This window comes from Poromitra crassiceps, assembly GCF_964638095.1.
Source record: "Poromitra crassiceps genome assembly, chromosome: 9".
NCBI lineage: Eukaryota > Metazoa > Chordata > Actinopteri > Beryciformes > Melamphaidae > Poromitra > Poromitra crassiceps.
Genome location: NC_139630.1, coordinates 43,013,972 through 43,031,355, shown reverse-complemented (window position 1 = coordinate 43,031,355; position 17,384 = coordinate 43,013,972). Strand labels below are relative to the sequence as shown.

At 45.1% G+C, this 17,384-nt stretch overlaps 1 protein-coding gene across 2 annotated transcripts in view; it reads left to right on the top strand.

Annotated features, from left to right (window-relative positions):
• The window catches only part of LOC310782495 (mRNA-capping enzyme-like), a 118,131-nt gene that overhangs the window by 10,444 nt on the left and 90,303 nt on the right, over positions 1-17,384 (top strand). For both annotated transcript variants that reach the window (XM_083643168.1, XM_083643169.1), the window contains 4 exons: positions 419-494; positions 3,308-3,560; positions 5,702-5,811; positions 7,061-7,162. In XM_083643168.1, coding sequence (XP_083499294.1) covers positions 419-494; positions 3,308-3,560; positions 5,702-5,811; positions 7,061-7,162 — 541 coding nt within the window. The remainder of the gene's footprint in view (positions 1-418; positions 495-3,307; positions 3,561-5,701; positions 5,812-7,060; positions 7,163-17,384) is intronic.

The window sequence follows — 17,384 nt, the reverse complement described above, 5'->3', positions numbered from 1 at the left end:
CTCTGGGTCTCTGCGGGCTGCTGATGCCTGTGAGACAGATGCTTTTGACTTGGATTTAAAGCCAAGCCCCCCGCGGCACCCCAAAGAGAACTGAGTGTGCCTGGGAGACTGTTGAGTGTCTGACTTGATGCCCAGTATGCACAACAAGACTTCAGTCTCTCTCCAGTCTCCACCTTAGTGCATCTCAAAAGAGGACCGATGGATTTCGAAGGGGAGCACATCTGATAAGACGGTGCAAAATCACACAGGGCTGCTGAAATAATCATGGCTCCACATTATGTCATGTTAACTTGATTGCACGAGAGGCGGTGAGGATGATGGATGGGGGATGGAGGGCGTGGATGTAATGGAGATACTGAACGTCGGCGAAATAATCGAATATATAAAGTCTGTGCTTTGTCTCTTTGTTCCCCCAAAGGTGTTCACTGCACGCACGGCTTCAATCGGACAGGCTATCTGGTCTGTGCGTACCTGGTGGAGAAGATGGACTGGAGGTAAGGTCCTACACCCCCCTCCTCCCCTCCCCACATTAGAGACTGAGCCCAATTAAGTCCCGCCCACCCCGGAGGGGAAAACAATTCATTGCTCTCCATTGACTTTGCATTATGTTTATTTTATTTTATTTATTTATTTAACCTTTATTCAACCAGGTAAGTCATTAAGAACAAATTCTTATTCACAATGGCGTCCGTGGCATTTCCGTCTGCGAGCAAAATAAATGAAAATGCCTAAAAGCTGCTGTGTGTGGTGGGATGCACTACCAACAAGCTACAGAACCCTGCATTAAGCTGCTGTGTGTGGTAGGATGCACTACCAACAAGCTACAGAACCCTGAACTAAGCTGCTGTGTGTGGTAGGATGCACTACCAACAAGCTACAGAACCCTGAACTAAGCTGCTGTGTGTGGTAGGATGCACTACCAACAAGCTACAGAACCCTGAACTAAGCTGCTGTGTGTGGTAGGATGCACTACCAACAAGCTACAGAACCCTGAACTAAGCTGCTGTGTGTGGTAGGATGCACTACCAACAAGCTACAGAACCCTGAACTAAGCTGCCGAACAAAAAAAGCCTCAACGGAGACTAAGCTTGATTCTTAATGCTTAGTCTCAGATTCTCAGCGGTGTCAAAAATCCTTTGACACCTCCCCTGTATATCCACCCTACTTTTCCACACATGAAGCAAACACAAAAAATCAGTAGAGTGGATTGGAGTGTTGGCAGTAAGGATTTTCAACATTTTAGTGAATCAAAAACAACCACAATCCTAGTCAGAAACACAACAGCATTAAAATGCTATATATTAGAAGTCAAAATCCTTACTACCAACACTCGACTACTGTGCTGTGTTGTACTGTACTGTACTGTACAGTCAACCTAGTGATGTCATCTAGCAGCGCCCTAGTTGGCGAAAAGGTGAAATGTTGTTAATCTTTGTAGCAAAGTTTTTTTCGTATTGAAAATGCTATGCAATATTTAAGAATACAAACAGCCCGTCGTGACGGACAACACCCGTGGCTTTAGGGCGAGTATTGTATTTTTGGGATTGCTACATGTATAGAAACATAGGGTCGATATAAAGGGAGCAGTGGATGTGGCCCACCACAGCTACAGGCATTTTGTTAGAGTTTCAGCCCTTGGTTGTCTCTTGTCTCTATGGATCAGCCTCAGTGCTGGGCGTGTGTGCGCTTTCCCAGAGGCTGGATCCTTAACCCCACAATGCCCCGATAGTGCCGCGGTCTGCTCCTGCCGATAGATCCGACGTGTGATGCCGTGAGAAGTTGCGCCGTCAAGACCAATCAGTGCACGCTTCATAGGCACCCGCTGGATAGCAACCAATCAGGGCACGCTTCATAAAGACGCCCGCTGGATAGCAAAGGCTCAACTGAGAGGACAGAGGCACTGAATAATTCACAACCAGCTGAGCAAAGGATGAGAAGAGAATGTGTCTCGAGTCATAGGTGGAGCAGCGGAGGGAGTCTGGGAAAGGGAAGCAGGCTCTTCTGAATCCTCTGGAAGCTGGAGACGTGTAGGCAGGACGGACCCTCCCACCACCCACCACTTCCTCTGTAATGTTCTGAAAGCATCTTCATCTGGGTTAGGGTTATGTTATGTAACATTATATAACATCTGGCCCACGCTGTGCACTGTTATGTTATGTAACATTATATGAATAAGAAAAGACAACAATGGTAGACCTTTTCTTTTTAAAGGCCAGTGTTTGTCCCTGAAGAAATAACTACAAATCCACAGCATTATGGTAAACAGAACTTCACTGAGGTCAGCAAACCTGATGCACTGTCTGTAGTAGTTTGATTTCCATCATAACATAGCTGTAAAGTCAACTAGGGCATAGGATCAAATGAGCAGTACATACACCCAAGTATAGGGATGGGACATGTTAAAAGGCAATATATTGCAAATAGGGCTGGGAATCTTCACTGGCCTCACGATTCGATTCGATTACGATTCATCTGTCAGCGATTCGATATCACGATGCATCTCCATACTCTATACAAGTATTGCAGCTCCAAGTATCACATCCTCAATTTTCTATATTATTACTGCACATGGCTACTTTTTCATCAAGTAATACAAACAGTCACGACGATTTCAGAAGGAAGCCCGTCTTTATTGTCACACGAACACTTCAACACATGCATGCGGCCACAACACACACTCATGCTGACCATGGTGGCCGGTGAAATATGTCCTCTGCATTTGACCCAACTTCAGATGTTGTCGTCACTGGTCGGATGACGATCTTCTGCATGTTTTTAGTGGGGGGTTATGTACGGGGGAACCCCCTGATACATATCAGATACATATCAAATCCCTTTTTTACTTAGAAAGTGCTTTAAAATCTAAATGTCAACAGAAATTTAAACATAAACTGTCAACGATTCGATTCGATTCACACGTCCACATCGCGATGCATCGATTAAACGATTAATTTTGACACCCCTAATTGCAAAGCAAAAAGTGAAAATCTGTAACCTGCTCCGTTTCTGCTTTCTTTCTTGACCATCACAATTTCACAAGCTTGACATCCAAATTATATTATTTGCACTTTCTAATTAAATTTTTTAATTGTTGTTTACATTCTAGCAAGCCGGTACCATTGCTAGAAAGATTTATGGCTCAGAAATGTAGCATATCCTACCAGTGTACCTTTTGATGTCACTCAAAATGCAAAGGACCCCTCGTAAAAACGAGAGAAAATCAACATGTAAATCCTTTGAAAATAATATATTGCTAGCAAATCAAAAAAGCACTCTATGAGTCTCTGTTCTGTCTGTCTCTTATCAGTGTGGAGGCAGCTGTGGCTGCGTTCGGCCAGGCCCGCGCCCCGGGGATCTACAAGGCAGAGTACCTCAAAGAGCTTTTCCGTCGCTATGGCGACGTGGAGGACGCGCCCGCTGCCCCCGAGCTGCCGGAATGGTGCTTTGACGACGAGGACGACGGGGATGCGGATGACGACGACAACGTGATCGGCCAGGAGTCGGGGCCCAGCTCCTCGGGGTCAGCGCCCGGGAAACGAAGGAAGGAGAAGCTAAAACTGGTACGAGTTTCCGGGAGGGGCGCCAGGAAAATGGACTGTTAAGTAGGGAATCCATCGCTTCCGCTCCACAGGACGAGTGGTCTCACGCAGCGAGAGTGATGTAGGCCTTACGTCCTTCTAAATGATCGGCCTCTCAGATCATGCCCCTTTTCATCTCCTCACCCGCGATACAATTCTGATTAGGTTTTGTCATCTGTTTGTCAAAATCATATCAGCGCACAGAATGATGTTTAGTGAAATTAGAACCACTGAATCTTCTGTAATAATCCACAATTAGTTTTCCTGTTTTATACAGTATTTAGCTGATGCTCTTACCCAGAGCAATTTTCGATAAGTAGTTAAGTATCTCAATGAAATCAGCCTAAATACCTGTATCACCAGTAATACAAGCAGCCATTCTAGGAGAGACTACTATGGCAAAAACAACAATGCATGCAAAAGAAAAAAGGGCTGTGACACTGGAATATAATGTATAGCAGAAGTACATACATACCATGTATTTGTATGTACAAACTCTGGATTGAGCGACCATTCATATTATATCCTGATATAAAAGGGAGTAAGTAATTGGGTTCTGCAATTTTGGTCACTTTTTGGTGGTCACGTTTTTGGTTACACTCAAGCAATTGAGATGTCACTTGTGACTACATTGTGACATCATCTATGACATCATCAGTGATGTCACTCGAGCAATTGTTTTTGGTGTCACAATGATGATGTCACAATGTCTCTGACATCATCAGTGATGTCACAATGTCTATGACATCATCAGTGATGTGACTTGAGCAATTGTGATGCTTTTAAGGGAGAGGCAACGCGGGAGATAGCTCAGGATCACGATGGTATGTGGGCTCTCTCTGCCATTTTCGTCCGCGATCTCGAGCAATTGTGATGTGACTGATGATGCCACAATGTCTGGTCATTCAAGCAATTGTGATGTCATCAGTGAGTGATGTCATCAGTCCATCGAAGTGGTGTGCTGCGCCTGCCAATAGCACAGGCAAGGCCATGCAGCAGCCGAGCTGCGGGCGAGGCCTGCGTATCCTGCAGGGCCAGCTCGGCGAGCTGCAGGGCGGGTGAGCCTAGGAATGGAGCGAGATGCCTAGTCATGATTGCACGTAGCTTACCAAAACACTGAGTCATGATGACAGACAGGTGTAGAGGGAAGAGAAGAGCAGCAGGTCCTGCAGGCTGCAGTGCGTCTCTCATAAAGAGCATCGTCTCGGTTGAACGGTCCGTCCCCACGGCAGACTGGTCGGCATCCATTCGTCTGTTATGAGAGACTCGTCATTCATCATAAACCTGCTCGGATGATGAACCGTGTTTGAGTTTTGGAATGAAAAGTAAAGATGCTGCTCTGCAAATGTTGCTAGTGGATAGAGTGTGTCATTGTTCACTGAGGAGTGGAGTGGGGTTAGAACCGGTCTGAACCATGGCCGCAAAGTTCACTTTGTTGCATTTTTGTTTTTGGCTCGTCTAGCTTCACAGTCGCACTGCCCGATTACATGAGAAGACAGATCAGGAGAAAATTAAACTTGTTCAAGACCTGTCTCTGTCTCAGCAACACACTCTCGCAAGATTTGGCAACAGGAACTCATGTTAGGAGGGAGCGATTAGCTAAAGCTAAAGCTGAAGTTTGTTGATGTAGTAGCTAAATCTGTGACTAGCAAATGTATTTGTTTAATGAAATATCTTAGTTTCAACTGTATTGAGCTAACAAGGGCCAGCTTTGTGTTTATATGTGTGGTTTGTGTTTGCTTGCTAGGTCAGCACTAACCCTGCTGCGGTGAATCATCTATAGTAATAGAATATCTATGATGTCACCCAGCTTCTAGAAACAAGAGAGCAGGGGTGGAGGGGGGGAGGGCGGCTGAGGAGAAAGTAGAGTGCGGTAAGCCCAGGTAGAGGAACCCATTGAAGAAGGTGGATTCAGCAAATTATTAAAGAGGACAGCTCCATTTATATACCACTCCTGCCTGTTGTCTCTGCACACAGCGACTCATAAGGCAAAAAGCAGCTGTTTGGAGAAGTTGTGTGTGTGTGTGTGTGTGTGTGTGTGTGTGTGTGTGTGTGTGTGTAAAATGTTTCCTCAAATCCTGACAAATTGTGACCTTTGTCCTTTGTGTTGTTCTTTCCCCCAGGGGGCAGTATTCCTGGAAGGCGTCTCGGTGAAAGGGGTCACACAGGTCACCACACAGCCCAAACTAGCAGACATCCAAAGACGCTGTCAGGAGTTTGCGGAGTGGAAAAAGTGAGAGGCCCCTCCCTCTCCCCTTCTCATACGCCATCTAGGAAACTGTGTGTGTGTGTGTTGGTGGAGACGTGTGGGCGTGCTGTATTGTGTTGTGACTCATTTGTCCTGAATCACTTTTTTTTTTAAACTTGTATTTATTTTATTTTTTAGAATAGATTGTTTTTCTTTGTCTTTTTGGATAAATCTGCTGCCGCAGCCTTTTTATGAAGAGTTTCATAGAATGAGCTCTACTGCTGTCTTGTCATCACAGCAGGAACGCTGCAGTCATTATTCCTGCTCTTCTGGAGTATGTGCGCTGCGGCCATGTTTACTCTGTCCACAACAAAGTAACTGCCAAAAATGAACATCTTTAGGCGATTGGTTATTTTTGATGGTTAGATTTGAATTAGGGGTGTGCCATATTGTATCGTTATCGATATATTATCGTTACAGTTCATTATCATATCGTCAGAAATCCATATCGTGATATTGTGTTAAAGGAGAATTTCGTTTTTTTTTAACCTGCAGCCCTCTCCTCACATTAATTATGATCTGACGACTCACCCAGTGCTCTCCGCAGCGTTTTTGCCGTCCTAGGCGTTGTTTTGAGATCAATAGCGTCCAAGCCACTCCTAGAATGGAGCTCCGTGAGGGCCAAGTGGCAGCATGCTTTTCCTCCATTTAAATAGACAGTTTTATTCCCGTTTTCGACACATATCGTCATAAACTGTTCCCTAAGGAACGATCAGACTGCATTTCTCCCCCTCGCTCTTTTCACTAGTTACAGGCAGCCCATTTTTGCCTGTCGGGTCAGTGAGAGACACAACTCTCGTCTGGAAAGTCCCGCGAGACTGAAATATCATGATATTATTTTAGGGCCATATCGCCCCCCCCTAATTTGAATTCAGGTCAATGTATCTTGTTGTGGCTAGTCATGTAGGGCAGTGGTTCTCAAATCTTTTCACATGAAGGACCCCTAAACTGACCAAAATTAGACCACGGACCCCCATTTGATAGGATTTTGTCCCACAGTCCCCCATATGATAATAAGATTGATGCTTTTAGATGTTTTATTACAGAAAGTGTATAAAACCCATGACCAAAACAGTCATTGTGTTATGGAATTATAGCAGAAAAAAATGGCCCCCCTTTTGGCTGGGGACCCCCTGGAACCCCCTCAAGGACCCCTGGGGGTCCCCGGACCCCCATTTGAGAACCACTGATGTAGGGGATTCATACTGGGTGTGTGTTGACCTTTGTGTTGCAGGTCTGGCTTCCCTGGAGCTCAGCCTGTGTCCATGGACAGGAGCAACCTCAGCCTTCTAGACCGCAATCCATACAAAGTCAGCTGGAAGGCAGACGGCACACGGTGGGTCTCTTTCTTAATTACATGGAATCATTTCCTGTCCATATTTGCAGGTTCTTCTCCAAGTGCCTCTGATTGGATAGATGAAGTTTTCTCCCCATTCATTATGCTACGTTCTGAATGTTTAATAAGTATAGGGTCAGTGTGCGTTTGGGAGTGGTGATATCTGAGATGTTGGTTCAGGCTTTCCAGGCGTGTGAGGAATACTAACATTGTTTCTCCCCGGTTCCCAATAGGTTTTTAATCAGGCTAGCTTTTTTAGGGGGAAGCAGTCTTAGCATTCCGGTAGTCTGCTATGAAGCGCTGTCTCTTGCTGGTGGAAATGTTCACTGTGCTGGTGAATATTTCATGAGCGCAGGCAATTTCTGTATTTTACATATCAGTGCTTTAATTTCCTGTAAGAGTGAGACTTGCCGAGTAGAGATTTGGCCCCTGACCAAGACGTTGCTATTAATGCGTGTAATGGAATGCCATCATCTGCAAATGCTTGAAAGTGTTGTTGGAAAGCGGGAGCGCACTTTTCTCCCAATTTGCTTCTACATTCTCTACAGTGGGTGGTCTTTAGCACGTCTTTCTTTTCCTCTAGACCTTTAGCGCCCCAGCTACTTGAACATTCAACCAACATGCTTCCAGACACACACACACGTGCGCACACACACACACACACACAGACAGACAGACAGACAGACAGACAGACAGACAGACAGAGACACAGACACAGACACACACACACACAGACAGACAGACAGACAGACAGACACACACACACATACACACACACACACACACACACACACACACACAGACACACAGAAGATTCATCATGATATCAGGCTTCTCCTTAAAGGATGGCTTTACCTGTAATCAACCCACTTTGTATCATATCGAATCAGCGTGACGTCACTTGCCACCCAGAAATGCGGAACCCCGCGTCAGTTAATAGTATGAGTTGTGCCAAACCAACGTTAATATCTCAAAAACTATGAATCACAAATCACATCGCTTATATTTTGACATTCTGAGTGAGAGCAGAATTAGCTCAAGAGTTTGATGTATAATGCATGTCGTGTTAAAGTTGTGTGAACTGTCGCAGTTTTTAAAATGTAAACAGTTAGCCAGCTAGAGTCAGACACTCAAAGCCTCGCGCCACTCAGGCTCCATAGGGTTCCATTGCCGTTGCCACCCAGTGACGCGGTTTGTTTACCAAAATGCTGCTCGGCTGATCCCTCATATATAATCTCAGTAATATAAGCACATATGGGCAGTGTTTTGCCTTCTCTCTGTTTACCTGACGGAGAAAATGCTCCTGCTCCTGTCTGCAGAAACTCCGCCCCCACTAGCTGCAAGTCATTAAGGCTCGTTAAGGCTCTCCATGCAATTCTCCGCAGATGTGCGCATACTTAACAAATAAAAATAAACAGTAACAGCTGCCTCGGAGCACATTCCACATCTCCAGCAGAACTTCCGCAGCTCCTTTGTGACGCGTTGTGACGTAAAACGCGTCAGAACGGAGCGCTTTGGCAGAGGAGGAAATGGGAGATCTCTGTGAGGAAAACACAGAGAGGTAAACACTGCCTATATTACCAAGATTATTAATGATACAAAGTGGGTTGATTACCGGTAAAGCCATCCTTTAATTAGGCTTACTAATTGATATTTCTAAGGCAGATGGCTTTTAGATAGTGCTGCCGTGCCTTGGTGTGCAGATGAATCACAATGGCTCGCTATCTCTGCACAGCATATTCAGGCTCTGGCTTTGTTGAGGCCCATCTGTGTCACGACCAGTCCCACCCACCCACCCACCAGAATGCTGGAGACTCCCAGAACAAATTGTGCAGGGAGGCTAATTTATCTGCCCGAAGAATAATTCAATCAATGTTCGTCCCGTGTGTGTGTGTGTGTGGGGGGGGGGGATTGTGAGCTGGAGAAGCAAGGGTCTTTTGCACCTGATGCAGTCAGTAATGTCAGGTCTCCTCATGCCTGGAGCTGCTCTTTCCTGAAAACTAAGGAACATGATGTTAGGTTAACTTTTGAATGCTACAAGTTTCAATGGTTAATATATATAATGATGCATTAACTTGTTATTCTGGAACTGAGGTACAACATTGTGTCCTATATTGGTTATCATCAACAACAGATACGCATGTTCACATTGCAATTTAATTTATTCATGATGTAATTTATGCAAACTCAACATATTTAGACTCCACTACTGAAAGTTGGAGCTGCTATTCATTCTCTACCATAAGACACCTCCGAAAATATCGGAGGTGTATTCACCTTATGTTCAGACCTTACAGTGGACCAAATTCTTCCGGGTCCTTCTAACACTTCCGGCGGTCACGGCGCAAAATAAAAGAGTTGTTTTTGGAGCGGACAGTGAAGGGGTAAAATAAATAACGTAGCCTACTACTTTGAGCCGGTACACAGCAAGCAAGCGAGTATCCACTGTTAGCCAGGTCAGATAACGTTATCGTCGACAATGACGAGCACTTTCTTGTAAAACATACCTGGACTCCAACAAAGAAAGCTTCGGATAGTTTTCTCTCCTCCGAGGCAGCGCGATAGCAGCGCGAGCCATTAACGTCAATAAAGACCCGCAGACGTTAACGTAATTCCCTGGAATGCGAGACTTAACGAGCCAGTTACATGGCGTTGCATTCTTAGACATTGCCGTTTGCTTTTATTTGGTATGTTACATACAATTGGCTAAATTATTAGTTAATTCAGAGTTAGATGATATTGGAGCAGCGCAGCCATTTTTTATTTTATTTTATTATTATTTTTAGCCGGAAGTCGTAGGACGGCCACAGAACCGGGTCAAATGGGCGTGGCTACATAAGGTGAATAGGTAATTAAATATCAATGGAACGTCAAAACTAGATCTTCCTATTTACATGACAAAAGCTTTGGTTTGACAGAGGCAGCCCTATTGTCAGTAGAGCCATTCTGTCTCTCTTTTTGTTGCTTCTTACTTAAAAAAATCAAATATAATATCTGACAAAAATGTAAGTTCTTTACTCATATTTTTTTCTTCACTTTCCCTGTAAATAACTGCAATGTTGTGACGATGACTCACCCTCACACTTTCTGATTGGCACTCTTTAAGTTTGAAGTGCTGCACTTTCTTCCAAAGTCATCTCTAGACATATTGCTGTTATGTTATCTCTTCTACAAAAGACTGGCAGCCATCAAAATAATAAATAAACACTGGTCCCAGAATTTTGTTAGGCCAGGGGTTAGTCATAAAATCTGACTACTTCTGTGACTTTTCTGAATACTACTTTGATTGCCGTATTTTTCCGTTATCGCTGTCACACAACTTATGCTTAACTATTATGTCTGACACTGGCTTGAGGAACTTGCAAAAATTATTTATCGAGTGTCTTCTTCATGTGGATATATTTACATAATAATAATTACCTCCGCCACAGAGTTGTTGGCTAGAGGAGGTTATGTTTTTTCGCCCATTTGTCAAAAAGTTATGAACGGATTTGCACGAAACTTGGCAGAAAGGTTGGTCGTGGGCCAAGGACCAACTGATTAACTTTTCACGCCAACTGGCCAAGAGGAGGCATGGCAATGGGGGTAGCCATTAGCCAATCACAAAAATGCGCCTAAGTTCCAAACAGATTCACGTAACACGCTGCAGTGAAGGTATGCACTCTACAGAGGGCCCTCTATTTGTGGTTGAATGCCGATAATAAGGCACTTTTCTCATTTGGGGCAAAGATGTGCTTTATTGCTCCATGTTGACACAAAACACTCTTTATTTTCCCAATTGTTCTCATGCTGGTCTGATATTATCTTCCACTATTGAGCTGCAAACTGGATCTCCATTCTCCACCAGCTTATTCATGTCTCTTTCCTACATGTTTGGCTTTCATGTGAAATTCAGAGCGCTTAATATACCAAAAAGACCCCATGTTGATAGATGGTTTTGATTGGCGAAAAATAAGTTTGAAATGTGTAGATTCCCTGTGGGTGTGTGGGTCTTTATTAAGTCTGGACAGTATCTCTGACTCATGGACAGCATGCTTCTGGCTATAGGGCCAAGACAGATGGCAGTGAGCTCTCACAGCATCAACTGTCAGCGGATTCTAAACAAGCATCATATAAGGAGGAGGAGATTAGCTCTGCTTTTAATCACCATTGCCTAGCCTGTATTAATCCTAGAGACTCTGTAATGATGAATCAAGTATGGATCCTGAAATATGAGCCTTCACGTGCAGAGAAGTTATGCCACACATTAGATATGATAAATGAGATCTGGAACTGTGTTGTGCGTTTCCAGTGAGATTTACTGAATGCCATGCTGCAGCGTGATAATCTCTCATTCTCGCCATGCATCACACGGGCCGTGCAGAGAATATGAAATGTCCTACGTCCTAGCCGGTGGCATTTTAAAGACCTGAAATTGAGTTTTAATAGGACATTTGTCTCTTCAAGGTGGTCTGGGCACGTTTTCACTTTGCATATTTTCCGGAGGCCTTTTTGAAACTATTGCATTTTTCTAAATCCCTCCAGCTTTCCTTTGTTGCCTTAATGAAGATAAGAAAGTTTCCCATTCTGGCAGACCCCATTATTTAGTTTCAAAGTGATTAATTCCTCTCTTTTTTGCATTTCATTTAGAGCTTATTAAATCATTAATTTGTAGGATGAATTAAGCGAGCACTAGGGTTGGGCGATTTGGCAAAAAATATTAATCACAGTATTTTCTTCCATATTTATCAATATTTATCACAATATATAATTTGATAATGCTGCCAGTTTCAAGAGTATCTTGATAATGACTGATGAAACCTGAAGAAACCAGAGGGTTAATTAAACTTTGGAATATAGTTTGTTAACACATTAAGTGCCATAGACGACCTAACTCGTCTTACATAATCCAGCGCTTGAGTGCCAAGGACGGACTAACTCGTCTTACATAAAGATTTTTTTTTTTTGACGGTGGTACATCAATCAACCCCTTTTACATCTTCGAGATAATTATAGGAGCAAGAGCATGTGTGTAATCTATTTTACCGACCACTAAGTGGCGACAGATACAGAGAGAAGCCACAGCCACGGTACACCAAAAGCAGGCTTGGCGATTTTACAGTCAGGAGCCCGGAGACACACACACAGAACGGACAGAGATCCCCTCCCCCCCACACACACACACACACACACACGCGCGCGCACACACACACACACTCGAGTACCTTTGCGCATAAATAAGACCAGAATCGCAAAAGCTTCTTCAAAGCTCTCAGCCGACACCTCAAGAAACGAACGAGCCCGTTTTTACAGTAAGCCAGACTGCCCGAGAGCCGCCAGCAGCAGCAGCCCAGAGGAGCAGCAGCAGAGCGGAGTAGGCTGCCTCAAGATTGGAAGAAGGGGATCGCGAAGGAATTTCTCTCCCGTGTCTAACCCCCCCCCCCCCCTCGCCTCTCCTCTCCTCTCCTCTTCCCCGCTCCTGCGATTCCCTTCTCTTTTTTTAGGATCTGTGAGGCAACAGAAACTCGCCTGTGACAAAACACTGCAAAGCCACACCTACGGAGGGAGGAGTTTGGAGACACACACACACACACACACACACACACGCCCGCTGTTAGGAGGAAGGAGGAGAAGACACACGGAGGGAGGAGTTTGAATGAGAGGGGTGTTTCCTGTTGTTATGGAGGAAATTACTGTTCAAAACTATTGTTTAGAATGTCTGACGGTCTTACTGATGCCAAAAATGAATGGTTAAAGTGACTGTTTCACAAAAAGCCATTTATCTCTGAATAAATTTCCAGACGCTGAAACCATGCTGTACTCAACGGCTAATATCTACATAACTACTAACTCTGCAAACTAACTCTTTTAGACAGAGAAAGCACACATTCTATTAGTTATTTTTAGATGATTGGTGTTCATGAATTCTTAACAGAAAAGAATCCTCGGCTGTTCTAAAATGAGCCAGAATCGTCAAAAACACCCCTGGCACAACTTACCTACAGGAATGAAAACATGGCTGGCATTCAATGTGTTAAAATATATTTTTTTAATAACATCTAAAGAGGTGCAGAAGATTGTACTGTAATTTGATGTGCAAGCCAAAAACTGCCGACTGAATGGCTGTTTATTACCGCTGTGTGATGGGTTGTTAGATCTATCCATATCGAGTAAAACATGTCCATCATATCATCGTTTTCGAGTCTAATCCAGATCCCCTAACGAGATTGTTTTATCGCTCAGTCTTAGCGAGCAGCCATGTTCATTTTCAGGAAGATCCTCCTAATACTCTCACACAGTTAAGTAGCCACCGGGGCAGTACAGCAAGCAGCCACCGGGGCAGTACAGCAAGCAGCCACCGGGGCAGTACAGCAAGCAGTTCACTGTTGCTGTCTGCCAAAGAGGTTCTGATGAGTCCTGATTCATTGAGTCTGTCTGTAGATGTATTCACTGTTGCGGTCTGCCAAGGAGGTTCTGATGGGCTTTGGAAGGGACAGGAAAGTCAGTGCATTTGGCAAGAGGGCAACATGTAGCCTGAGTTGGGTTTGAGCTGTCCTGTTGCAGAGCACTCTTGTCAGGAATACATTGGTCTCTGTGCCCCAGAGGAGAACCGGATGAGGAAGAGCCAACAATGTCCCTGGGGGGCGTCTGGGTAGTGTAGAGGTAAAAGCATTCGCCTTACCACCGCAGAGACCCAAGTTCAATTCCCAGCAGCGACACAATTGTGAAGTCGGATTAAGGGTGTGTGTCCTGTTCACAAGTGCCTCCTCTGGTCGGTCGGGGCGCCTGTTCAGCTGGGGGGAATATCATGATCCTCCCACACACTACGTCCTGCCAGTGAAACTCCTCGCTGTCAGGTGACAAGACTGCACAGGTATCGGTGGAAGCATGTGCTAGTCTACAACTCTCCCCAGAACGGCAGAGGGTGGAGCTGCTGTTGCACTTTGGATCAATGAGTGCAATTGGACCGTTTGTCTTTTTCCCTCCTCTTAAACTCCTCTCTTCTACCCCTAATTTATATGATTATATGATTATATTACATTTCATTCCAAATGAGCAATCAATAGTCTGATGTTCCCTTTGAAATCCCTACATCTTCTCTCTGAAGGAGAGGTTTGCGTTTACACCATCTGTTTGATTGGTTATTGTCAGAGCATGATTACTTCGTAAAATGTAAACAGTCCCCGGGTCCCCCCTGGTTATTCTGTTGATTTATGATTTCTATAACTCTGCTGAGAGGGAGGGTACTAGCATTATTTGCGGTAGGATTTTTCTGTCTTCCTTGGAAAGGTAACTTTGAAAAAGCGGAACTTCAGTACCTAGGAATCCTGTAATGTGACAACAGTGACCTTGGCACAGCACTCTTGTGTTTCCTGACCCGGTTGGTCTGTGATCGCAAAAGATCAGGAGAGGCAAGAGATCTAAGGTTGGTGAGTCCAGCTTTGTCTGGACACAGCGCTGCTCACTGCTGTTGAAGCAACTTAACTCATACGTTTGGAGATACTTGCTGTGGAAGGAGAAGTGTCCGAACACCACAATTCCATTTGGGCAAATCTACCGCGCCTCAATTGGTCAGGATGGGAAGCCTTTCTCTATCGTTGCTGCCCCACTTGTCACTTAGGATGAATAAAACAGGTGTATTTTCAAATCCTGCTCTGTGTGAGCAAAATGTTCAAAATATCTATAGCTCGTATAGTTTCATTACGGGTGAGTTCGTCCCCCTTCTGGTTACTCCTAGGCTAAGCAAAAGCGCTTCACTTTGTAGTTTAAGACTCAACCGTTTTTTTCCTAAATGAGAAATGAAATGGGTCCTCCATGGGCAATAGGGAGGCAGCGCTGCCCGTGGCCCCGACACTAATGATGTGCAAAGCTGCTGGATTTGATCAGAGGCCCCCCGGGAGCCCATGCTGCTAACAGTCAGGCCGCGGGCCCCGGGACCACTAAAGCCGTCTGCGTCTCATTAGGACTAAAGCGCTCCAGGGACAGAGGCCCGAGGCTCACAGCACCTATCAAGAGGACCGGGGCGGAGAGGAGAGGGAGGCCCCTCGTCACAACAAAGGGACCTGCTGCATTGAATTATTCCAATCTGGCTGTAAGGGAGAATGCGGTGTCTGCCATTACCACGACTTCAGACCGAGCGAGAGGGAGATTTGAAGATGGTGGAAATGTGCCTCGTTCTCCACTGATGAAGATGAGCTCCACCGGGAGCGCTGCAGCGCTAACGGCCTTTGACGCCATTAGCCATGGCTAACGGCCTTTACGCCGTTAGCCATGGCTAACGGGCCAATTAGACGGCAGGCGGAACCACCTTGGCCCGCTGCAAACCTGTTGTGTCCTCGGCGGTCGGCAGGTCCCCTTCTTTCCTCTAGTGACAGTTATCTGTTTGATCTCCTCCGACATGGGTCCCACTCAGAGTCCCAAGATAGCAGAGTGGCTCGCCGCCGCCCCCTGTGCACAAGGAGATATCTTCCCATCTGTTCGAATTGTTATTTGCTCAAGCTCGGCTATCGGGGCATTTCCTGTTCCCTTTCTCATTCAATACCGCCTCCCCCTTGCCTCTGAGCCTTTTTAATACTTCCATTGTGTGTCTGCGAGCGCCCTGAGACTGTAGACTTAGCAGCACGCTTTTCTTCTCCTCCCACACTCTTTTCTTTTCCTCCTGCAATCTATCTCAAGGCTAGTTATTGTCCCTCTCTTCAGACATCGCCGCAAAACAAAAGTCGTGCTGCGAGAGGAGGGTCAAGCTTGTCTCTCCCCATTGATCTCTGGTGCGGGGGGCTATTATTGCCGCCACCTTCCACTGCCGGGCCGACCTAGAAGCATCTGACTGGAACAACGAAGATTAGATTATATGTCTGGCTTCAAGGTCTTATGTTTGTTATGGTCAGCCATCCATTACAGTGGTCTTGGAGTGCGTGCGACTGCGTTTTCCAGCTGACAGCTCGGAGATTGCCTCCTTCTTCCACATTCTCTCCTGCAGATGGTTTATTAAAGGCACCGCATTTATCAGAGATGGGTGTGTTTTGTTGTGCTTACTTTGCCATGCCCCGCCCCCATCCCCACCTAACCTCACTTGGGATTCAAACAAAACATATTCACCTATTCACTGTTTGGCCTATGTTTAGAAAGTGGTACTTTTTGGACTTGGTGTCAAGTTAGTAAATTAAAGCTTTTATTGCTGCACAACTAAGTGGGAAATAAGTTCATTCAGAAAAAATCTAAAATTAACTTTTTCCAATTAATTATGTAGCCATGATTCTCACCCATGATTTTTGTAAACTTCCAATTATATCCTTATCTTAACCTTATCTTATTGTCTTTACTCAGATGCCAAACTAGCATGGCATATTGAGCTCATCTTCTCAGACACGAGGTGAATCTAGAGGAAAACTGTGAACTCCATTTAGCAAACACAGTAAGAAAAGGATATCCGTGGGGTCTTGAAAAGTATTACAAGTTGATAAATCAATGTAGGGACAAATTAAGGCACTTAAAAAGTATTACAAAGTTTTAATGGCCATTTGATGAGGTATTCTATTCTGTAGCTGATTGTGTTAAATGGCCGTATATCATCTCATATTGATCGCAGATCCCTGAATTGAATCTAAATTGTATCGTGGCAGACTTTGTGATATCAGCAAATATCGGATCCTTGTCCAAGGAATCTATATAATATCGTATCGTGATGAACCTTGCGATTTACACCCCATATCGCTGATGTGACTAAAGTGGCATTGAGCCCTTAAAATATATTGAAAAGCTCTTATGAAGTAAAAAATTGGAACGCTGTATTTACCTGTCACTGCACCCCCGTGTAGAAAGACCTGAGTCCCCTCTCTGTCACTGCACCCCCGTGTAGAAAGACTTGAGTCCCCTCTCTGTCACTGCACCCCCGTGTAGAAAGACCTGAGTCCCCTCTCTGTCACTGCACCCCCGTGTAGAAAGACCTGAGTCCCCTCTCTGTCACTGCACCCCCGTGTAGAAAGACCTGAGTCCCCTCTCTGTCACTGCACCCCCGTGTAGAAAGACCTGAGTCCCCTCTCTGTCACTGCACCCCCGTGTAGAAAGACCTGAGTCCCCTCTCTGTCACTGCACCCCCGTGTAGAAAGACCTGAGTCCCCTCTCTGTCACTGCACCCCCGTGTAGAAAGACCTGAGTCCCCTCTCTGTCACTGCACCCCCGTGTAGAAAGACCTGAGTCCCCTCTCTGTCACTGCACCCCCGTGTAGAAAGACCTGAGTCCC